The sequence below is a fragment of the Geospiza fortis genome, unplaced genomic scaffold (assembly GCF_000277835.1).
Source record: "Geospiza fortis unplaced genomic scaffold, GeoFor_1.0 scaffold11, whole genome shotgun sequence".
In the NCBI taxonomy this organism is placed as follows: Eukaryota; Metazoa; Chordata; class Aves; order Passeriformes; family Thraupidae; genus Geospiza; species Geospiza fortis.
The window spans coordinates 8,733,279-8,758,276 of record NW_005054304.1 but is presented as its reverse complement, the minus strand read 5'-3'; the positions used below and the strand labels follow the sequence as shown (position 1 = coordinate 8,758,276).

The 24,998-nt window shown below is 39.4% G+C and overlaps 1 protein-coding gene across 1 annotated transcript in view; it reads right to left on the bottom strand.

Moving 5' to 3' along the window:
• Positions 1-24,998, bottom strand: part of GRID2 (glutamate ionotropic receptor delta type subunit 2) — a 673,693-nt gene that overhangs the window by 83,410 nt on the left and 565,285 nt on the right. Inside the window, exons 12-13 of the mRNA XM_005418132.2 lie at positions 17,617-17,755; positions 7,355-7,550 (exon numbers count right to left, since the gene is read on the bottom strand). Coding sequence (XP_005418189.1) covers positions 7,355-7,550; positions 17,617-17,755 — 335 coding nt within the window. The remainder of the gene's footprint in view (positions 1-7,354; positions 7,551-17,616; positions 17,756-24,998) is intronic.

Below are 24,998 nucleotides of genomic sequence, written 5' to 3'. Positions count from 1 at the left end.
CTCTCCAGAGAAGAAAATTGCCTGTCTACAATAGGAAAGAAAGAAACTTGGAGACCTAAATTAGATACCTCAAGTTACATGTGATGAGGGTATATTTATAGCCATTGACAGATCAAGGTGAAGCAAGGTTTCAAGAGAGAATTATCTTTGAACAGAAGATGGGATATATCTGTGGGGAGAGTCCTAAACAACCAAGTTTTCAGGCAAACAAGCATCTGAAAACAAGCAGGAAACTTCAAGATTAGAAAACTGCCTCTGAGATTAATGCAATGATATTGTTGTTAATCAATGAGAACATTCAAAAGAAGTATGTAGCTGGCACCATTGAATCTGGAGCAATTGAGAAATAACAAGGAGCAATTGTCCAATAAAATCTTATCTTCTCCCCTATTTTTTTATATTGTATCATACTGTTAAGAACTTTTAGTTCTCAGGCTCATCTTTTGAACTTAGACTGTAGCTTTTCCTTTGAGGATGAAGGCTGAAAGGTCAGGCACAGAGAGGTTGTTTTTTGAGAAATACTATTCCTCTGATAATGGTGGTGTTCATTAATTTGGTTCATTCTGGGGTACAGTAGTTCTTTGGTTTCCCTCACATCCCATCTATGCCAGTATTTAGATGATTATCGTGTGTGTTCCTCTCTCCCCTCTGATTTGGCAGCTATAAAATAAACCAAAGGGAGAGAAAGAGCAGAAAGGAGCAACAAAACAGAGCTGCTCAGCTGATGGGTAGTGATCATAGCACACCAGAGACCTGGTTGTCAGGGTTTTTGTTACTGCAATAACAAAGGGGAGCACTAAGGAGTTCGAAGGAAAGACATGACTACTGTCTTGAGGGAAAACATCCCTTACAGAAGGGTCCTTAGAGAAAGCATAATGATACTTTGCTTGAAAAAGGAGTTGCGCTGGAAGCTCACACAAATGATTTCCAATTCAGAAATGAGAAAGCTGCAGGGAGAGTCAGAATTCACCATGAAAGGCCTTGAAAGTCAAGGCGAATTATTTTTTTTTCTTTTTCCTTAAACTCAGGAGGATTTTCAATGGAACTAAATGCAAAAAGAATTCTTTATAGAGGCCTCAGAAAATAACAATGAAAACTACTGAAGTGATAAGCTGGAGGTTGTATGGGTAAATCATAGACATGGTGTGAAAAGTAAATTGGCAAGACTTACCTAGACACAGCAGCAACAGAAAGAAAATTTAAGATGATGAAGTCAGCTTCTGTAGACTTCAGGTTGAACCAAGTTAGTGGTCAGACATGGACAGACAGCAGAGGAAAACACACAAATTTTATTTCAGATGAAATAAGCTCAGCTCAGTTCAACAAAAGTGAAACTTCAAGTTGTCTCCATGGAGCCAATTTTTTTGGACTTAGGGGACAGGAATAAGTTAGAGACAGAAAAGACTATGGTCTCCTGGATGTAGGATGGCCCATAAAAATTTCTGAACAGCTCTGGAAAGTTCTCCAAAAAACTGAGAGATGAGAGAGAGCAAGCATAGAGATTCTGCCTTCCTTCTGCATGGAAGGTAGAATGGCACAGCACCACAGCAGGACAGCAGTCAGTGTCAGTGACATCTGAGGTTGTTGAAGTGACTTGACCTTTGAACAGAAGTCAGGAGTAACGTGGGTGGCCTTTCAGGGAGAGCAAAAAGGGTGAGGTATATTCAGTAGCATGTAAGATGAAACAGGAGAAGATGAACTCAGATAAACCTTCCAGAAAACTTTGGGACAAAGGAATACAGCAATAGTTGGCTTGCTTTGTGGCTGAATGAACACATGTCCATGTAGTCCCATTTCTTGATATGTAGGCTAACTCAAATTTTGACTTACCCATTCTTTTGAATAAAGTCCATCTCTGCATAAAATAACTTTTACAGGTGTTCTACTCTAGATAAAACCTGTGAAAACTCTCTAGAAAGTCAAAGTAAGATCAGACTTTCTTATATACTCAGATGTGTTGGTGAGGGAGAGCAAGCCTTTAGTTAGACATATCCTGAATTCTGAGAAAATGTGGTGGTAGGAAAAGTTTTGCATTTAGTTTTTAAAGCTATGCACAGAATCTGCTTCATGCTCTGTTAACTGCCAGAGACCAGTTATTGTACTTCCCAAACACACTGAACTCCTGAGCTAACCCAGATAACTATTAGCCTTTTGATAATGCCTGAAAGTAACGCCACACTGTGTTTGTAGAGCTTTCTGATCAGGATTCTAATTTTTATCACTGCTGTAAGTTTTTTAAAGCCCCAGATATGGCAGTAAAGATACACAGAATTATAGGGGGAAAAAAAATAAAGCCAGACCATCCATACTAATACAAAGTAAGGGCAGTCAGTGCCTTTGGTACTGCCAGGCACCTGTCAGCTCTAAATCATGGACTGTGCAGGAGACAGTAATTGCAGAATAGACAAACCTTCAGCTGTGGGACTGAACACATGAGGTCTTAAGGGTACTTGTCAATCTTATTACTCATAGAGCAGACACAGAACATCTCATCTGACCAAGAAGCATCAGCTCCAGAGGCAGAATCAGGGAAGCAGGGAGCTGGTGTCTGGGTTGATAATTAGCCTTCTAACCAAGAGCTGCAGAATGCAGCCGATCGCCTGCTCATGAATTGAGATATACTGGAGAACTGTCCCAGCATTTTTATATGCTCTCACCTCTTCTGCTTCCTATCCCTTTCTTAGCCACTGCCAGACTGCTGAATCATGGTGCACATCCAGTACTCCAAAAGTCTGTCTTGGTTCTCTTTTGTTTTCTGTGGTTTTTTTAGTTGGGCTGCTCCATGGCCAGAAATGTTCACAACAAGGATGTGTGGAGTACTATACATTAACTAGATTTTTCTGTGGTGCAATCAGTGAATCTGCCAAAAGAATGGCAATTCCAATGGTAAATTTGTGAGTATATCAGGATAATTAATTCAGGAGGGGGTTTGGTCCAAGATAAGTTTTCATGGTGTTGCTACTGCTGTAAACAAATTAAGCATATCCACAGTCAGTTATTAACAATTTGCTCTAGCACAGAATTGCAAATTGTTATTACCCCTTTCTTCCCCGTACAAATAACCTTAGCAGAACTTTGCTATGGTCTATTCATAAATATTTTTACTATTACAGTATTTTCAGGAGTGTTAAAGTGCCATCCGCAGTGTCCAGGGAAAACAAACTGGCTCCTGTGCTTCCACTGGCATTACAATTAGGATCACAAGAAAATCCAAATCTCAAGACCAAATTCCTTTTGATACTGTGAGTACATTGAAAAGGAAGTACTATGAGCCTGCAAGTTTCTCTTAATGCACCATCCAGAAGCATTATTTCACCTGGCAATAATTCACAAGTTTCCTAGCAGCTAAATATTTCACAGATAGAGTTAAATAGACAGAAGAGGTTTCAAACACATTCAGATTCTGCCCGGGAAAGGAATTTTCCACTCTGTACTACTGAGAAAAATGAAGATGCTGTAGGCTATGGTATCATGTTCAGAGGAACAAGGTGGGTAGGATAGGGCATTAGGCACTATTATACTCCAGGGAAGAAAGAGCAGACAGGGGCACAATAGAAGTGCTTCATTATATTTTAAATGGGAATAGTTCCAAGGATAGGAAAGCCTGTGGTGCTTGTAAAGGATTAAGCAGGGTAATGTGCTTTTTAAGAAGACATAAAGAGGTATGTAATGTGATATCTTTAAGCCTAAATGATTTTTCTTGGAGTCCTCAATGAATGTTTAAGCAGGCATGACTTGGGCCTCTGTAAATCCTCTCTGAATAAATAACTTCCGCAAAAATAAAGATTCCTAGGACAGAATGAGATGCATATTTCATAACCCATGCAAAAAAATGGAAAATCAATTTGAGACACATGAAACACTTAGGAATAATAAAGAAAAAGGGAAGATAAAAGTGAATATTCTCCAGAATAATCCAGGCTACCTCCCCATCCATTTTGATTTGACAGTCCAGAAAGACAAACAACTGAGTGCTTCCCTACCTTATATTAAGACCTTCAACAGCTTTTTGCTGTCTTTTGAGACAGGAAGAGAAAATAAGTGGAAGAAAATATCTAAAGTGCCTGTGGTTTTCAGGCTGTCTCCTGTTTGAGGTATTTAAAACTGCTCTCTCTTCAGGGTAAATCTATCCAGCTGCTCTCTAGCTGGACCTGTGGTATTTATAGCTGTTCACTATGGATGGAACAGGAGCACACATGGTGATATGTATGCACCTGATTTATGAGAGGAACAGGACCAATAAATATCAAAACCTGAAAACTTACAATGGCATGATCTTCCCATCTTATTTCTCTTGTCTGCCGTGCCCTCCTGCCAGGAAAAGCAGGTCAAAGCAGCAGAATGCCTGATTTAAAGTAGGACTGTGCAATCACTGTCATTTGGCTGCATTGTATTTGCACTCACACAGGTGCCTCTCCCCACAAAGACACTGGAACAGCAAGCAGGCAGCCCTGCTGAGTGAGAGGGGTGAGGTGCTGAGTGAATCAGTTGTTGGCCTCTCTCCTCTTCCCCCTGTTTATATATACATTAGCATTAGACTGCTACTTTCCTCACAATAAAATAGTGCCAGCTCCACTGGAGTTGTCAGGATAAAAGCAAGACAAAACTAAAGAACTTTTGGGATTTTACAAAAATATTTTGGGAAGTGTCTTCTGTGAAGGCTCCTTGCATATCTCATTTAAGGTCTGAGGTGGTGCAGCAAGGGGTGCTGCTAAAGATGGGAGTGTCCACTGCATCCCTTCACACCTCTCTCCCATGGTGGTCCCTCCTATCCCAATCCCTTTGTGGTCATTACTCAGCTGAGTGGGAGTCCCTTTCCCTGTACCTGTCTGGAGCACTCATTCAATCTCTGCTGTCTCACTTGGCACTCCAGGAAGGTTTGCTGAGGTGATGCTGTCACAGAGCCTGGACAAGCTGCTGTTCAGTCACACTTTAGTGCTGATGAATTGGGGAAATAAAATGAGGCACAGAAGAAGACCTGTTGGTGTATCTTGCCCAGGGTTATAATCAGGTTAATAGCTCTGATGTGGCCAGCTAAATTCATTAAAGACCCTGAAGAGCATTATGAAGCATATAAATAGGGCAAGGGGACCCATTAATTCTTCCTGAAGTGTTTTCATTTTTTGAAATGTGTTACAGAGATTATAATCTCTTTTATCAGATACCTTTTAAAACATTAGTTTTCCTTGCCTAAGATTAGCTTTTAACATCACTTTTTTTCATGCAGCTGTCTTCCCACGCAGGCCAACTACAACTTCCCAAAAGCTTCTGGTAAACAGCAGCTGGCAAATAATCTTTTTCTGTGCAATTTCTTCCTGTAAATTGAAGGAAGGGGAGAAAGTGTGCACTCAAAGGTAGATGCTCATTAGAATCAGACCTAAGACCTCTGTTTTTTTAAAACTGGAGGCTGGTTGGCTTGCTCACTTGACACAACTTAGTTTTTGACATCATCATTTGCCTACACCTGGGAAGCAAAAGCATGGTAAATTAAGAACTGGATGTTTCTGGTTTTGTAGGTTTTAGGACAGCAACTCCCATGTCTCCAAGAATGAAAATTCAAGGACTGTAATCTGGAATTACCTGCCAGCAGGATATACCATTGGCTTGGTTCTTCAAGCTAAAAGTTGTTAGTGAGCACAGCTGTGTTTGATGTAGTCTGGTTTTTTGATCCTTCTGAAACTCACTTTATAACTTGGGAAGGGAAATCAGAAGGAGGGAAGGTTCTTGGTTTTGGGCTTTTTATATATATATACAAAAGGCAAATCCCAGCTTTATCAGCCACTTACAAACTGAGCTAAAATATGTTCTCTCAAAAAAAGCAATTTCCTCTAGCCAATAAATCTTCAGACCTTTTTTTCTTGCTCTTTCAGCTTATGCTTTTATCTAAAAGGGTTTCAAAAGTGCAGTTCCCCAGGACCTCTCCTGCCTCTTTTTTAATGCTGTTTAGTCCTTCAGAGGAGAAAATATCATCTTGGTTATCCAGAGGCTGGGTTGGGGATTTTTAAAACTCCAAATAATCTTTGTTATTTTTCAGTTCTTCTATTATCAAGAGCTCACCAGTGATTTCATCATTCTGCTTAACATACTCTTTTCTCTTGTTTCTGTCTAGAGTGAGAACATCAGAAATGTCAGGTTTTCCTGGTCAATGCATTTTGGTGAAGACAAAAACACAGAGTTCATCTGGATTTTCAGAAGACTCTAAATCGAGACTGTAACAATGTGAACACACAATTCACGGATATTTTCTGTAAGAAATCGTCACGTATTGAAGTTTAAAATAAAGTCAGCAAAATATTCTATTTCTTTGATTTGATTTAGAAGTCTGAATATAAAGATACATCGCTAGGGGAAAAGCTTGTGTACAGTCACTCATCTACTTAAATTGACTCTTAAACTGAATCCTTTCATGGACTGGTGTTTCTTTAAAAGCTGCAGCTGTCAGCCAGAATTTGGGAGGGAACTACTGCATTCACAAATGTGCCTACAAAAAGCTCTCAAAGTGTTTTTCCACTGCCAAACCTACTACAGAATGTGTTTGTGAGACTCTTTTTGAAGTCAAATCATCCATTCCTGCCTTTGTCTCTCAAAACAGATGTGACCCAGAGGTACAGAAAGCCAGGATTTTCAGTGTCAGGAGGCTACAAAATAAAGATAATCAATGTCTTGTATTCTGAGGTATAGAATTTGCAGGGATCCCTGATGAGGGGAGAGAAGGATGCATCTGACTCCATCTCATCAGAAGGGTAATTAATTACTCTACTATACTACATTATTTTATATTATATTACACTATATTACATTACATCTAAACTGAATCTGCCAAGCACTCAACTCTGCACTGGATTCTGTGACTGTCAGCCAACAGTCCCAACACACACACGCTTGGCCCTGATAGGCCAAGGAAACAAAACACCATCACTTTGGATAAACAATCTCCACATTGCATTATACTTTTGCAAAAACACAGGCACAGCAAATGATAAGAATTGCTTTTCCTTTCTCTGAGGTTCAGAGAATGTGAAACCCAGAAATATTCTTGGGAAGAATTGTGCCTTGCTTTTCTCTGTGAAGAGAAAAGGGTTCTGAGTGATGTGTTCCTATTCCTGTTTTGCACCCTTACAAATGCAGCCATCTCCTATAAAAACACCTGTAAATACTTTTTGGAGCAAACAGTCTAGGTGCTTACATATTAAAATGCTTCTATATTCAATGCCACAAACCTGAGAAGTCCCAGTCCTCGGTGCCGGCACAATGGGCTTTCAGGAATTGATTAAAGGCACGATTGCAAAGCTAAGCAAACGTGGTGCAACACAGAGCATCTCCAATGGGAAGCACAAAGGAAGGGTGCCAGTACCTTCTGAATGCCTGCAGTGGACTCGAGGACGTTGTTCTCAGAGCCGTTGCTCCTGTTGATCATGCGCCACATCTGGGAATACATGCTGTCCCTCTCGAAGGGGTTCATGCCCTTCACCCGCACGTGCTCGTACACGGCCGAGTCCAGCACGGTGCCGTAAGGAATGTCCGTCTGCCTCGACAGATCCTGGAGAGACCTTCATTGGTGGGGAAGAAAAAGAGACGCAGGAGGATTTAATCCACTTTTTTTAAGAGGAAGGAGCTGCAGGCAAACAAAGGGCAACAGAGGAAGACAGGTGTCATGACACTTTCATCTCTTGGGCTTTTTTCCCTTTTATTTATCATTTAAGACACAAAGAGCAATATGAAGAGAAAGGAAGGGGTGGAAAAAGTGAAAATGGATGAAAAAGGAAGAGAAGTGGCAAGAGGATGCTGGGAAATGCCAAGCTCCTTTGAGCAGGGGCACGGGAGAGAAAAGGAGTGTTGGAATCAGAAGCTGGATACCTGCCTAGAGTGCAAACACACACCCTGCTGTGGGGAGCTGGTGGCAGCACCAGAACTCAGGAAATCCAGCCCAGAGAACCTGGGCTGAGCAGCTCTGTGTGCTCCTGGGTTACACTGCAGGTCAGTTTGGTGGGGGTGTTCCTGCACTGAACTGCACATCCATCTCATAGGTCACATCTTGTATTAGTTCCAGCAATAAGAATATTACTGTTGTACTTTCATGAACTGCTTTTTCATCATATCTTCATGTTATTTAGTCTAATAAATTTGTTCTGCTTTACTTGTTATATAGTCTTACCCTTCTCCATAAACCAAAATAAATAAACCATTTTAGAAGTTTCTAAAACATCCCAAATGGGGTTTGGTCAACCAAACTTGCTTTGAACTTCAAAACTGTTTGTTAGAACCATTTAAAGTTTCCTTACCTCTTGGCTTTTATTTTCCTTTCCTGCTGAATTGCTCTCCAGTACCTTTGATTCTTTAATGGCACTCATTAAAATTTCAAAGTAACTACTGCAATACGTCTATTGCTTAAAACCCATTACAGCTTTCCCAGCACAAATTAACTGTGTATAAACTGCACAAATCTAGTGGATGACACATAAGGACAATCAAGGAGCTCAATGCTGTCTTAAAGAAGGCAATAGTAAATTGTAAAACCTTATTACAGACACAGAAAATGCAAACAGCAATGTAGGAAACTCATCAAATTCCAAGCTATATTTCTAAAAAATGTAAATATGAAAGCCAGTGAAAATGGCCCTGTGGGGTGAGGATTGGAAGAAATGAAATTCTTAGGTGTAATGAGGATGGCAATGAAGAAAACAGCAATGACATCTCACAGGATATGTATGCCATGAACAAAACAGAAAGCAGGAAAAGAAGAAATCAACAGAGATCAATGGCAAGAGTTTAGATGTTAGCTGAGTAAAAAAGAAATCCTTTGAAGTTTAGACATATGGGCTTAGAAAAATATTGACCAAGAGCTAAATTCTAATCAGATAACATATGGTAATTATAAGGAAGGGATAAATGTAATTGTGAGGAGTAAACAACTAATGGTATTAAAACCCCTCAAAATTATCTCACTTTCTCCAACAAGATTGCATTCCTTTTAAACAGGGAACCTGCAAAGATTCATATATGGAATCATCAAAGGTGAGATGCTGCATGTAATATTTCCTGGAACCAAGGTATTGGTATTCTACCAAAGGACCATGACATGCCCTGTCCTATGAGAAAAAATAGGAGACTCTGGCAGACTAAGGCATCAGGACAATAAGTACTGTGGTACTTATTGCAACTGAATAGTAAAAAAAAAAAATAAATTATCGAGTCCAGATAAACACTTATGAGTTTTGAAAGATTTAATATAAAATGGCTGAGCTGTAAGCAAAAACATGAAACCTCCTACAGCCAATGAGCAAAACGAAAGCAGTAAATATTTTAAAAAGTGACAGTCAGGAGAATTACCAAAGTAAGGTACTTAGGTCATATGCTTAAGTTTAATAAACATACTGAAATAAGGATTAATACAATTTTAAAGGTCAGTCCTGAAGTCTAGACATAGATACCAGGTAGGTTTCACCAGGGAAAGAAAGTCAATAATCTATTACACTTTGAAATTACTCAGAAACCCCTCAGAATTTAAAAAAGAACTTCCTCCCACCAAACAATATACAGATGGTGAAAGCAGAGGGACAATCTTCACAGGAGGAGTTTAGAAACATTTCCTATCAACTCTGGGTAGCATTAGAAATATTCAGTCAGAGTGGATGCTCTCAAGGGATTTCAAGGGTAACAAGAACAGCTTTTGCAGAGCTAAAAGGCTGAACAAGAGGAGTGTGACCCTGTGGATGGGGACAGCAGTCATGGCTAGAGCTGAGACACTCAGTGTCTGCATTGCCTCACTCTTCCTCACCAAGGTCTCCCAGGCCTTTGTGACTACAGTCAGGGTTCAAGAAAGCAACAAACAACAAGCAGTAAGTTATCAGGTAAATCCCAACCAGACAAAAGGCAAGGATTGACTGGGATCACTAGATCCATAGAAATCAGTGTGCTGAGAAAGTTGGCCTGTGTCCTTTCAAGGACACAGCTTTAATTTTTGCAAGGTGAAGGAGGATAGGGGAGATTCCTTGCTACAGGAGAAAGAAAATAGTCAGACTGTATTAAGAAAGTGAAAAAAAGATGATTCATGGAATTACTGCTGGTTGTCCAAACTCATGGAGTGAGCCCTCAGCACATTTCTGAGCACATGAAGGAAAAGCAGACTACAGGCATCACTCAACATCAGCTCACCAAAAATAAGTCATGCCTGACCAATCTGGGTGCCTTCTACACTAAAATTACTTCATTTGTGGACAGGACTGGAGATACTGACATAGTTTACCTTTAGCAAGGCAGCCTGCCTATCTGCCTGCCACAATATTCTTGTATCCAAAGGAGGTCATTAGGTACAGCAGTGTGGGAAAGCAAATTTGATCGATTCCCAATTGGATTGTCCTGCTCACGGCATCTCTCACCTGCAGGCTGCTACCAGGTACCCCAGAGGTCTAACCTGGGACATGGCTTTACCAGTGACTTGGAGGAGGTAAGCAAGCACCCTCCTGTTGGGTTTGCAGATGGCATTGCGTGGAGGGACCTGCTCAAGGACAGGCTGAAGTTCAGATGGGCCTAGAAAGGCTGGAGCAATGGGGTGTGAAATTCAGCAAGGGCAAATACAAAGCTCTGTACCTGGGGATGAATAAAACCCTGCAACAACCAGGCTGAGCACAGCTCTGCAGAAAGGCACCCTGGCAGGCAGCAGTGGGTCTTGCTGAGAGCTTCTCCTTATTTTACCATTAGGCAAAGTGTTGTGCAAAGTGCTGACAGTCTGTCTATCTGTCAAAAGCATCACTGATGAAAGGCACTAGATAAATACAGCACACTGTATTCATCCATTCTGTTCCCGCTCCTGCTGCTGCTGCCAGTACATTCCTGTAATCAACTGGCAGCGCTCAGCAGTGCAATGAGCTGTCACAAGATGCATACTGCAATGTCCTGTAATTGTTATTTGTCATACCAGAAAAGTGTACCAAAAGTATTTATCTGGTCTCCAATTTCTAGTGACAACACTTAGTATAATTGCAATCATTACTTTACAGACTCTGTATAGCCATATAATTTCTAATATAACAAGCACCAAAGCATTTTTTTGGATATATTATTGCTAAGCAGGATATAATTGACAGGTGTAGCTGCTGCCACAAATCAGTTAAAAGCAGCACAAAAGAAAAAGAGCTCCTGCGCATCTCTTGTTGCTATAAAAGCAACTTTGTTATTTTCAGAAGGGCAAACCAGCACAAGACAAGAGCTATTAGTCTTGGAGTGTACTACAGCCAGGTATGGGAAGCAAACAGGCTGGGAAGCAAGCGTGCTATCACACACAAAGGCACCACCAGCAGGGAAATAACAAGGAGAAGAATTATGTCAATGCCTTCAGGAAGGCATGTTGTAGCTGCCACGTCTGGCATTAACTGGAGTCTGCAGTGCCTCACTAGTAGATGTGCTACCCTAAAGTGCAGGATGCCTCTCAGCTGCCCTACTTGCATCTTTTCACAGTCGCAGGTGAGGCTCCATGCTGAGAAAATGATGACAAGAGGGCAAAGGCAAGACAAATATAAGTGTAAACTCTATGGATGGGCTAAATGCTGTTGTTGGCAGTAAACCCAAAGTTCTGGTTCACCTGACAATATGCTGAGGAACAAAGGAGAAGTTTGGGAGCCTTGGAAGTGTACATACTGCTGCACAGGCAAGCTGCAAACACAGCAAAGATCTATCACACATCAGTGACTCCCTCCCCTCACACAAACATGTAAAATGGGATCATAATATACATGACCTCCTTCAGAAGCTGTTTGTTTAATAACCCACAGCTCTGCCAAGTGTTGCTCAGATGCTCAACCTAGAAGGTACAGCAAAACAAAGTACAGAAAAACAAAGGGAACTGACAAACTTTGAGAGAGCTACTAGAATTATTAAACCACTGAGGTTCCTTTACAGAAGAAAGAACTCTTAAAACTGCTTTGCCTCCAGCCTAGTTTATAGGTTACACGTTGGTTGGTGTACCTCTGTTCCTGGATTAAATAACTCAATCTCTTTTCAGACAATTGCCTTTAGTGGACTTGTAAATCCTCAGCCCCACTCTTGTCCCCCAGTTTCACCGACACAGCTGCCACACCAGATCTCAAAATAAAGGAAAAGCATTTGTCAAGACAATGAATTCCTACAAGGGATTCTTTGATGCCCAAATCCTTATTCCATTAACCATATTGAAATGTATTTTTTCAATAGCTCCCAGATGAAGTATCTGCAAAGCAAAGCACTCATTAGCATGAGTAAGCAAATGATAATTTCAAATTATAAAACTTTTCTCTTTGAATTTCTAGTTTTGAAGCAATAAGGTATTGAATGATAAAAATTGTTTAAAAATATAAAAAAGCAGATGTAGCTGAAAAATTTGTTAAAAAATTAGATACCTTTAACTGAGTTTGTATACAGACAAATTCTACCTCTAGGGGAGTGACCATGCAGTCAGGTCATTCAGCTTATTTTTGTCTATCCCTCATGCAGCATTGTGAGGAAAAATATTATGTGTGGTCTTTATAATAATTTTTTTTCTCGTTGCAATTACTGGGATAATACCAATATTATCCCAGCATCAATATTATCCTAAATTAACTAGGCTAATAGGGCTATTCTGAGAAGGAATTGAATCATTTGAGGAAGAGTTATTAAGAGATAGATGTATTTTTCAGCATTTGTTGCTTTTGCTTAGTATTCTACACCTTAATCAGGCAGCAGTTGTCAGGTCACTTTCATTTTATGGCTTAGTACAAATCAGTTACTTTGCAATTTAAGAAATTATCTCTGCCTACAGCTAGAAGAAAAATGTGGTAGGATTTGAATATGTTTCTTTCTCCAGAGCATACCCTTTTCTATAAATTCAAATCCTAGACTCAGAATTGGTAACATGTTCACATATGCCAGCCAAAAGCATTAAAAAAGTACACAGAAAAATGTTGCAAAACAAAAAGTCAGCTTCATAAAGAACTGAATTTCTCTTTAGGTGATAAAACACCACTGAGGTCAGAGACTTGGGCATCAACACATCTTTGTAAACCTGGGTTATAGATCAATTCAGGCTAGATGTGCTAGACTCGAGTGCTGCACAGAGCTGTCTGCAAGAACCAGTCACTAAATTCTCTGCAAAAAACAACCAATGTCATGGCCTACACTGAAGTCTTTATTTATGACTGATTCAGATAAAGCTTTCCAGTGCTTCTGTGGGGTATTTTGTTCATTTGTCTGGTTGGTTGTTTTTTCCCCCCACCTAGGACAGTAAGGAATAATTCAGAAGCAGATTAAGGGTTAGGGAACAGGGCACATTAAGCCAAGGGGTTTGACTGTTGTCAGGGTGAGCTGTGGCAGAAACCTGAAATATTGCTTGCAGGTTGAACCATGTTAAAGAAAAGATTAATGGACATGCACTGGGCAATATGAAATTACTGCATTCTGTGCAACCCCCTTGCAGAAATCCTGCAGTCAGCCCCACTGAGCTCTATAAAGCCTTAAGGAATTCTTAGCTTCAGGTGAATCATGGTTTAGCAAAATTTTGGGAAAAGAACGGCTAAGAAAGAAAGACTTGCTTTCCCACTATGCCTCCATTTTTGGAGGCAGAGGTCTCACCTAGCAAACAAGACACACTTGTTATAAAATGGAAAGCATAATGTGAACTTCTGATTTAACAGAAGAAGACAAAAGATGCACCCTTTCCCCCACAACATGTACAATCTAAACTCTCATGCTTCCACATTTTAGAAGTGGATTAAACTTGAAACCGCCTAACACCAGGCTTTATATGGCAAATCCTTTGACTTCTTCTCTGTTCACCCTACTCCCACAACCTTCCTGCAAAATGTCAGTGCTCATGAGGTGGTGACACTCTCTCCTAATCCAGAAAAACAGTGCAGTAATTTGAATAAAATCAATCTCGGCCAATGGACTCTAATTTGATCCTAAAGGAATCATAAAACATAATAATGTCAACACTGGCTCAGTGATGAAATTAAGAACATGAGCACCTCCTAGAAATAGCTCAGGACCTCCAAATTTATTTGGCATTTACCAAGAAAAGCCACTCCTAATTACTATTAATTTATGTTGCATTTGCAAAAGCGACCTAAAGATTTAAAACACATAGAAATTATGCTTTGCTGCCACAGTGTTGTGGCATTTGAAATGCTGACTGTCCTGATTTAAATGTCATCTGCAGTGTGGGTCAAGTGTGAACAAAAGATGCATCCAGGAGCTACTTCAGAACTTGAGTGCCTCTGCTCTTGAAATTGCGTGTTGGCAGAAGGTGAAAAGCTGAGCTCCCAAAGGTACTAAGAGTAGCCCTTTCTCTGGAAAAGCAGATTTAACACCCATTCTTTTTCTTCTAGTTTCTCTGAATTAATTTAAAAACTGCAAAAAATTGATTCAAACTGAACATTGAGGCAGAGCACAAATGCCATCAAGTGAGGTTATACAGCAAAGATCTAATTTGAAACTCTATAGGGAAAGGGAACACTTACTTCTCTAAGGGTCCTCCTTAGTGGATGGGCTGATAAAATTTTGCATGCTTTGCTACTCCACATAGAGCTCTGGATACCATGAGACACTGACTAGGAAGAATGGCCCATTCGTCAACTGAGCAGGGGAAGCTGCAAGACCTCTGAACACAAACTAGCTTCATATCCAAAAACTGAAATGCAGTAACTACCAAATGTTTCATGGAAATAAAATGTGCTGTAGGCTGCTTGAATCCTCCTATCTTTTGTAAAAGATATCATGAGGACCATACCTACAACAACACACTATAATATCTGATGCTAGCTGGAAATCTGAAATGAAAAACTATTAACTACTTTTTATATCTGTGCAAACCCAGTGACTTCATTTTCTTTCCTTTTTTTTCTGGCTTGTCTAAAGCTGACAAGCACTACTAGCGCAATCTGGATTATTTTTTTTAATGCTTATACTCATTTCCATTCTGGCCTTGAAGGCTCCCCACGGTACAATTTGAACTGTTAAAAAAAGAAGAAAAAAGGAAAAAAAGGAGCATCAGCTTTTTTTCTTTATTGCTTATTCATGTTTTCCACTTTGCAGTAATTCAGCATGATAAACAAACCTCCTCTCTCTTATGTGCTGGTTTAAGTTCCAATTTTGGCAGTTTTGTAAACTGAAGTTTTATACTCACACCATAGTTAGGATAACTTCATTCCCTAATGGATACTAAACACATCTAATTACTCTATTTTTGAGCTGGAAGTGCTGTTGAAAGATGTCTGTTCTTTTATTCCAGGAGCTTTCCAGCTGCAACATTTTCTACTGAATAAAACATTTTCAGTGACTCTGCCCATAAATAATACAGCACAAAGACCAATGTAATCCCAACTGTACATAATAACCTCTAAATTCCACTGAGACTTTTTTAGTGACATCATAATAAACTGCAAGAAAAAGATGAAGATGTATTAAATTATAGTTTGGGTATATTTTATTCTTTTTTGCACATCATAAGAAAACACAGACATTTGTCACAGTAATTTGAACATTTTTCTTGACTATTTCAAAACTAGAAGGGACGTGATTTCAAAGCAGAATCCAGAAGCATATTTCATTTTTCTAAGGACAAACTGAATGAGTGAGTATATCATTATAATTTATTTTGCATATATAAATTCACATATATCATTATAATTGATTTTGCATATATAAATTCCCATGTTGTTTCTTCATAACCTTAGTCAAATTTAAACTGTTTAAAACTTAAAAAAAATAAATAAATCTACTTCCCTCAAAATATCAAGATCAATGCTGACAAACATTGACACAGAATATCATTTTACTCCCATCCAAATATTGACAGGATTATAATTGAGACTACGGAGTCAAATAGTTGAGTTGTGTCAAAATACCAAAATCTGTTATTCAGAACACACACACACACACAAAAAAAAGGTAATTTGATTTAATTTTCTCATTACTTTAGTCTATTTTTTAGATCTCTGTCTCAGGGTATGGAGCCCTCTAATACATGAAAGTGGTGAGGCTGTTACCTCAGAAAGGAAGGATAACAACCACAGAAAATTTCCAATTTGGAGTGTAAGAACTTGCAAAGCCTGGGCAATTTGGTCCATGGAACACCAACTTCTCCCTCTACCCAAGGGTCAGGACATAACCCTGCGCTCAAAGTTAAGTACTGCTTCTGCTCTTGGGTCCAACTTGGGCTTCAATTGCAAATGAAACTTGTCTGCTATTGCAGATGTTTGCCAGCCTGTGTGAAAGCCTGGATTGGTTTTAGCACACAGAAAATCCTCACCCAGAGGAGAAGTACCTTTGTGTGAGCACAGTGACTGCTGGCACGCAGCGATGCTTGATCCTGACCTGTGAACTCACAGGAGGCCAAGGCTCCCCCTGCTCGGTCTGTGAGAGTGCCTCACTGCCTCAAGGGGAATTTCAGAGAGATTTTGAAAGCAGCTGAACTAGAGGCAGAAGGACCTTAGGTGATGATACACACAAGTCAGGGATTTGGATCAGTGACTGGAGTGGGAAAACAGAATTTTCCCTAAGGTCAGCATTGAGCCTGACTTGAAGGTCAAGTTCTTACCTTTCTGAAGGAAGAAACAGAGTGAAATGTGCCTCTCTTCTTTAAATCACTCTGAGATTTTTGCAAAGAAGGATATATAGGAAAGGGTAATTTTGTCACTCTCACATACTTTCACAGATTGTAGGTTCAAGATTATTTTGCTATGAAAAAATGGCCAGTTGTCCCTCACAGTGCTTGGCTAGCTAATGCTTCCCTGTATTTTCTAGTCTCTGCTTTGACCCAGGAGTGAGCATCTGAAGGTGAAGGTTATCACTGGAGCAATGGGAGCGAGGATAACTCAGTATCCTAGGTGAAGGAGAGGATACTGAAGTACAAAAGGGCAGAGAGAGAGGATAGAAGACCTAGAAAGGCTCCTGTGGTATGGAAAGGTGACATGATCTTCAGAAAAAGACTGGAAGGTGTGACAGAAAGAGTTCACCATAAAAGGAACAGGAGAAGACCAGGACATTCATTTTTGGAAGGCACGAAGCAAAGGAATGAATACTGGGGGAAAAGAGAACGACATGATCTGCTTATGCAGTAAGAGAGCTCCTGGGAGCAGAAGGAGCAAAGAGGAGCTCCTAAACCAGTGAATTTATTACTGTTTGTTGCTGTTAACACATCTCTGCCTTGGTAAGAATAGGTGAAATCAGCTCTGAGCTCCCCATACACTGGGGAAGCATTGGGGTCTTCCTGGCCAGTGTCAGAATGCAAGCATTGTGGAATACATCTGAATACAAAGCAGCAGCAGCAATTTATACTTCCCTGTTTCAAACACTGACACTGTGTGGTCATCTCAAACTCAATTGCCTCTTTCAAAATATGTATGTGTGCAAACATACATATGTATGTCTGCCACAGGGAAAAGCATCTGCTAGAGGGCAACAATTCCAATCCTAAAAACAAAGTGTCTCCAGGGAGACCGACAGTCTCTCATAGTATATTGTTATTTTTCTAACTTTCCAACTACTTCTCAAGGAAGATAAACATTTATTCCTGTTCTCACATTTAAGTAGAACATTTATAACCCTCTACATGTATATTTATGTTCGCCCTCCTTTCCCTTGAATCATTCTTTATCAACTTACTGGATGGAGTTCTCAATGCGTGTGATGGTGAGGAAAGCTGCTAGGTTGGCCGTGTAGGAGGAGATGACAATCAAAGCAAAAAGCCACCAGGCTCCCATCATCAGTCGGGTTGCCAGGGTTGTGTATGGAACCTCTCCTCCTGTGGGGAAGAAGGAAAAGCAAGAATTTTCATTTGACAGAGGAATGCTCGTGCATCTCTCAGGATAACTAGACCCCAAGGTTAACAGCTTAAAGCAGTCCATTAAAGCCTGGTGCTTCAGTGAACTGAGCAGGATTGGGAGCTGCACTTTCTATGCAAGGAAAAGCACTGAAGGAAGCCCACACAGTCAGTTGTCATTCCTGTGTTTAATCTCTTTTGCTATTGTGCCTTTAATTGCAGTTCATCTGCCAATCCTGTCCAGTAATGGAAATAGACTTCTACATCTCAGAACAAAAGCAGCCAAAGGAAAATCTTAAAATGTTCTTTCCTTAGAGATCTTATCCACAAACCTTAATTAAGTTTTTCTTTTATTCTGGGGAACGTAAAGTCAAAAAATCCCATCAAACCACAATTACTTTTCACAGTTGTGTAGGCAGGCAGATGCTCGTGATAACCACATGTATTTGTACAACTTGCTGCAAGTGAACTTGGACACGCAGGAAAAAAAAATCACACATATTGAAGAAGAAAGCAAACATTGTTTTGTATTCTCTAGTTGCTTTCCTTTAAAATCCAACTGCCATGTAAACAGAACATGAGCAGCAATTAAACCTCCCAGGATGAGCTGCAAGCTATCGATTGTGTGACAAGAGCCTAGTAATGCAAGCCATGAAAAGCAGCAGTTTTTATTCAAATAGCTGCCCCAAAACACACTAGTTTGGAGTATTTGCAAGAGCTCTTTCTCTTTAAAAAATATATAAATCTCAGGTTTTTAGATAAAGGAAAATGTTATTTTTTTAAAATCCCCCTTTTGTCTGCAGCATGTTTTGTCACAGCTACAAGTAACTAAGGCGGGATAGGTGAACACAGCAAACACCCACAGTCAGCTGCTCAAGATGTTCACCCTTTTCCTCTCCCTCTACACTCAGCAACTTGAGAAGCTGATATTGTTTTTTGAGGTAGGTTTCTCCTAGGCAAATCTTACGATGGTACGATGCCTGGGATTTGCAAAAGCAATTTGTTACCAATTCAATCATCTGTAGACAGTTTGTTTTGTACTTATGTAAAAACTCCTTAATGTTTCCACAGCAAGTAGGTTTAAGGGAATACAAATGACAATTATTCCCATCCCAAGAACAAATAATTTTCACTTATGTACAGAAACTGGGTGTTTAATCAGTGTTGTCTATCAAGGATGCTCTTACTGCTCTATTCAGAATTTTTCTTACCTATACAAACACCGGGAACTCTGCATTGCCATACAAATTTGAAACTTTTTTTCTGCATCAGTGATGTGGAATTGTACCATAAATGAAATAATAATGACTCTATTCTTTTATACTTTTGGTATATAAACACTGAAATCCTTTGCCTTTTGAGAATTCCAGAACTGACAGACAAAATCTCTTAGACCTAAACATCTGGAAACAAGTTTTCTTTTATTTCCAAGATGCCATCTAATTGTCTGAAATAATAATCTACTGATCAGATTGGGACATATTATTTCAGTCTAAGGATTATCAAAGATGAATGCTAACTTCAACATCTGAAGATTTGTGTTTGTCTGCTGCATGAATTTTAAATTACTTTTACTAGAGTATTTCTACTTTACAACAGTTTTTGCAGTGTCTTTTAAATACTTAATTAAAAAATGATTTTTAATAAAATGAAAAGAGCAATTATATAAATTTATCAGAAAAAGCTGTTTGTCCTTTTAACTTTCAGATGCCAATCCCTGCAGACAATCCTCACACTTAATTGAAATGGCTAGTGTGATTGAGAAGAAACCAATGATATTTTGGATATCCTTGCACATTCAGTTTTCAGCTTAATGAGTAAAACTCTGAAATTCTCACATTTTTTAGTTGAAATTAAAAGTCAGAAGAGAGAGGACCACTGAAATTCACACACCTGCCTTCTGGTTCAAGTGAGGATGCTGTGCATCAAGTGAACACAAAAGCCACTACAGATCTCTCAGCCACAGCATTCCCTACTGTCCACACAGCTTTCCCATACTTTGATAAGGTTGTCCCCACTATTCACTTTTACTTCTTCCTTTTCCCTCCCATGTTAAAAATAGACTTTAAAACCCATGAATGCTGGCTAGCCTAAGTGCTTTTATTTCATCCAGGTATTTGTGAAGCTTTGTTCCTAATTCACAGTTGTTCCTTGTATACCAGCAGTCAAGAAATGAAGCTTGAGGACAAAGCTTGTATTGAAGTACATGTGCAATAAACACATATCAAAATAATTCCTCACTCCTCTAAGAATTCTTGTACTGAGGCTTCTCAAACCACCATTTCTAAATGGGCTGACACCACAACAGCCTAAGTGCATGACTTTTTTAAAGCAGTACACGCAGGGTACTCCACCTTTCCCAGTAAAAGAAGAAAAGAAACAAAAAGCAAAAGAGATCTTTTACTGCCATGGTACCATTTCTCTGGCATCTATTAGGAGACTTAATGTGACACAGTCTTGTTCCATTGTACTCCTTCCTAAAACACTTCCTGCACCATGGCAGTTCACTTTAAGAAACCTCTTCATTCTCCCCAATTTTGTTTCTGGGGATAAAACTTCCTGAAGTTTTCTTTGGGTCCCAATCCACATTTTCTCAGTTCAGAAGAGTGCCAAGTCACTCAAGAGAGCAACAATCACTGCTTTTCCATTAACATTACCATGACAGAGAGCCACAGACCTAAAAGATACTAAACTCTACTTAAAATTAGTGTGCAGGAGGGACAGGCATGCAAATCTCCCTGGGCTCTGCTTTCCAAGACCTAGGATGAGTTTCAGGTGCACTGACATCCTCATGGATCATGCCATGTTCTAGTTGCAAGAGGTTACAAACAGGTCATGCAGCACAAAGCAGGAGAGAGCCAAAAATGTGGAACAAATCTTTGCCTGTTGCTGTATTTCATATCATACCAGCAAAGCTTAGTAACCCCTAATGGCAAAGGGGGCCACCTGTGCAATGCAGACACACACTGATGACCAGAGAAGAATCTGATCTATGACATCTCATTCCTATAGCAAAATTCATCAGCGGAGGCCAGCACAGTGGTTGTGGTTACAGTAAAAATGCTGCTCGTGGGGCATGATGAGCAGTGCTTAAAAGTACTGAGCCCCACTCATGAAACAAATTGAAATAATAGAAGACAGCAGTCCAGGAGTTGCTTTGTCACATTAAAAGACATCTCAAAGGACTATAGAGGCTGTATTATAATTTATTGAGGCCTTTCCAATATACCTGCAGAAGAGTATAAGGCAGCACAAAATTCCACTACCTCTACATCACCTACGTTGTGGCTACAGCTCCCAGTATAATTCATCTGACATGTAATGGGTGCTAAAATCACTTATAAAAATGTAATCTGCCTTTAAAATCTTCATGTGCAGGAAGGGACAGATATTTTCTAGAGTAAACTGAATTAAAAAAAATCAATCTTATTGGGAGTTTTCTGAAAAAGTTGAATTGCTGTAGAAGTCACAGTGAAAGAAATTACTTTTAGTCCTCCCACTCTCATCTAATGCAGCTCTCCTTCATCAATCCTGGACCATTTTAATGCTGGCCTACTTCAGATGACAGGCTTAGACTGGAACTTATCTTATAAATTTCTGTTTATTCCTGTTTCTTTCCAAGTGCTTCAAGCTAAATAGAAGGCAGGAAAAATAATGCATCATCTTGATAATGCAAAAAATATTATACATAATTATGACAGACTTAAATACCCGGGTAAAACCCAACTTAGAAGACAAAATATGAAACTATAGAATTACCATACATATTTTTACTTTAAAAAAATTATTTTCCCTCATTAGTATTCAGTTTAAAGGTTTCTTCACATCAAAAATCATGAGAGGAGTACAGGCAAGAAGGAGGAATGAACACACAGGACAAATGGGCAAAATAGGGGAATTCAGGATCATAGTCTGGTAAGATCTTGATATTTTATAATTCTGGATTAAATTTGAAGAATTCAAAATGCATGGGCTCTTTTTGCAGACATCTTGTTCTCAGGGATTTGTCAATTGTTTGCCTGAAGAAAAACTGCAGTGAGCTGAGCTTCTGTGTAAGGAGTTTTCCAGCTAATTTAAAGAACCATGAAAAATATGATAATTGTGACTGCTTTGTTGAGGAACTGTAATGCCATCAAAATTAAAAGCAAGCATCTCAACTCTGCTTGGAAAAGGAAGGTGAAGAAATAATAGGGTGGGTTATCTGGGGACAGATTTTGATTCTGCTTTTTCCTACAAAAATTCTGTCCACATTCAGTGAATTATTGGCCTTTGGTAAAAAAGCACAAAGGACTTGGGAGCTGGCTGCAATTTAGCCTTTAGCCTGTTAGAACAGTCACATCAATTATGCTGTGCATCTGCAATTTCCATAAATAAAGAGGTGCAGATGCCTGTTGCAAACAGTTTAGATTAATGCATGTCTTCTGTATTCTTTGTGAAGGGGACATTAATAGAGAGTGCATGTGAGGGAAGTAGTTTGTATTAACAAAGAGGAAGAGGTATTTTATATTTCCACATTTTTATTGCCACTAGAAACAAAACCTGAAGTTTGACCGAGCTCTGTGATCTTCGTAAAACTCTGCAAAGCAGAACTCTTCAAAGGCAGAACCTTTCAGAGCATTAGCTATTGCCATTGTTCTGTTAAAAACTTTCCTGATAATATAAAACCTCACCTACTTTCAATTGGAAATCTTCAATTCAGTATAGGATAAAAAAAAATTTTACAGTCAATGAAGCCCATACCTATTTCTACCAGCTGTGAAGTAAATGCAGCTTGGAAGTTGCCGGGAAATTTCTCATAATGAATTTTTCTTCCCTTATTTTCATTTTTTTCATCTATCCTTTTCCATTCGTTGAACTTTGAACTTTGCTTATATTCATCCATAACATTTAGGCTGGCATGTCATAACCTGAACTTGTAATATTCCATTTTGTGCTGAAGTTAACACCCACGGACCACAGCAGGCACGACAAATTATTCCACAGGAGAATACAACTCCTTGAATTGGTAATGTCTCCCAAATAAGCTTGAAAATCAGTGGCTGAACTTATTGGCAGATTGCAGGGGTTTGAGAGTGGAGAAGGAACCGATCATGAGGCAGGGCTGGCAGCCAGACCTTACAAGGTGTGGAGAAGTTTGAGAGCCAGCTATAGTTTTTACTCACCACACCACCTGTTCCTCCTGTAGCATTTGGTTTGTATTAAAAGGTAGTGATTTAAAACCCAAAAATTTTATGTAAAAAGAGACATTCAAATATTTTGCTTCACACATCAAACATTTCTTCAGGTCTTTACTCCCTAGCAAGAGAGCACTGCATCTATGTATAATTACTATACTGTGAAAATGCTCCAAAAATATTAGGAACTGTTCTTTGAGTTCATTGGAAGTAGTAGGATTGAAAGGGACCCAATTTTCTTTTTATTTACTAAAGCAATTATAAAAGTTTCTATCAGATCCCAAAGATAAAGCTTTCTCATTATATAATAAAGCTATTTATAAACTATTATTTTACTATAATAAAATAGTAAAAGTCATGCATAGACTTTTTAAATGGTTATATATTTTGAAATTGTTAAATGTCTCTTTATATTTGTTAAGTCTTTCATCTTGTTACATCCAGATATTAAGATGAAAGAAAAACTTGGATTGAAGGTTCAGTTTGGTCTTTAAGTTTACAATAAATTTTTTTGGTGATCTTTCTAAAAACCTGCCCAATGTTCTAAGACTCATGTCAGCAAACAGAAATCTTGGAAGCTACACAGTAAACTCTCATAAATGCTTGGGTGAAATTTGTTTGAATTTTCTGATTTGAAACTGTGTTATAGTAGTAACTATATAGTAGCTACCACTTAACCTCCACTACACAGAAATAATTTAATTGGCTTTTTTTCACAGGCACAGAAGAGAAATATTTGTTGCCTTTCTAGCATAAAGATTTTGAATAGTACTACCTTCACTTAATGCACCAATGTCATTAAGGTTTCTATATCTCCTAATGAAGTTTTCAGTGCCCTCCTCCTGTTCTCAGCTCTGCCTCACCTCTGTCTACACTTTCTCATCATATATTTTTTTCTCTAAAGTTTGCCGCGTTTAACACTTTGTGCTCCTTTTCCTTTTAATATGCTCTACCTGTGCATTCCAGGTACTTCAGCATGGGCAGCTGGAGGCTTGAAACACACACCACTCAGCCTGACTGCCCCTCTTACACCTCACATTTCCCCTTATGCATCACAGAGATGCTGTACCAGAGCCAACCATGCTCCACTCCAGTGTGATTTGGTGGCCTGCAGCAGACACTGTCTCCCATCTCACTTAGCGCTCCAGCCATTAGCCCACAGTCACAGAAAAAAAACAGGATCAGTTCTTTCCAAGTTCTCAACCTCTGAAATACCTAATCCATTGTGACATAGTGACACCTTCTTCCCCTTTTATCCACCTTGTCCATCTGACTTTCAGTATTTCCAATTGTTCCTACTAGATTTCAGAAACAACATGAAGATCAACTCTGTATTTCGGAGTCTAACTGTTCTTGTTTATTATTCCGATTTCTCCTGCTGGTCTACAGGCAATTAAAGAATGTGTTCACTTTGTCCTTTGGTGCTCTGATTAATTTTTTCACCCCTTGATGTCTTATTTCTGAACTAAACAATCACTGACTCTTGCCATTCGTTGTTGTCAGTGTAATGATCCCCTGACTAATCTCATTACGTGTTCTCCCTGGAAGATTGTTTTCTTTCAGCTGGGTGGGAAGCACTGCCCTCACTGCACTCCCAGAAGGGAAGCAATGATGCACAAAAGAAAGCTCCCCTCATTTATTTCTCCCCTTTATGTGACAGGCAGAAAATCCGAAACCATCATTCCTCTCCTTCAGGCTTATTTCAAATCACTGCTAGGTATCTGAAATCTGTAAAGGAGTTTGAGAAGCTGCATCTTATACATGCTAAAGATGCATGCAGCTCTGGAAGCCAGCTAACCTGAGGGTGTATGCACAGCCTTGTGGAGGCAGATGGAGGCTTCCCCCAGCCCTATACCAAGGAGGCCAGGCACGAGCCAGTTCCAATCTGAGACAGAGATTGCCATGCTACCTTGTCACCCTCTGTTACTGCTGGCCAGCAATCACCTCCAAGCTACATCTCATATCCTGAAAACTCCCTCTGAAAATCCTCCATTTGCCACTGCTATGTATCTGTTTGGATGTGCCTTTGGCATTTGACTCACACACTAAGG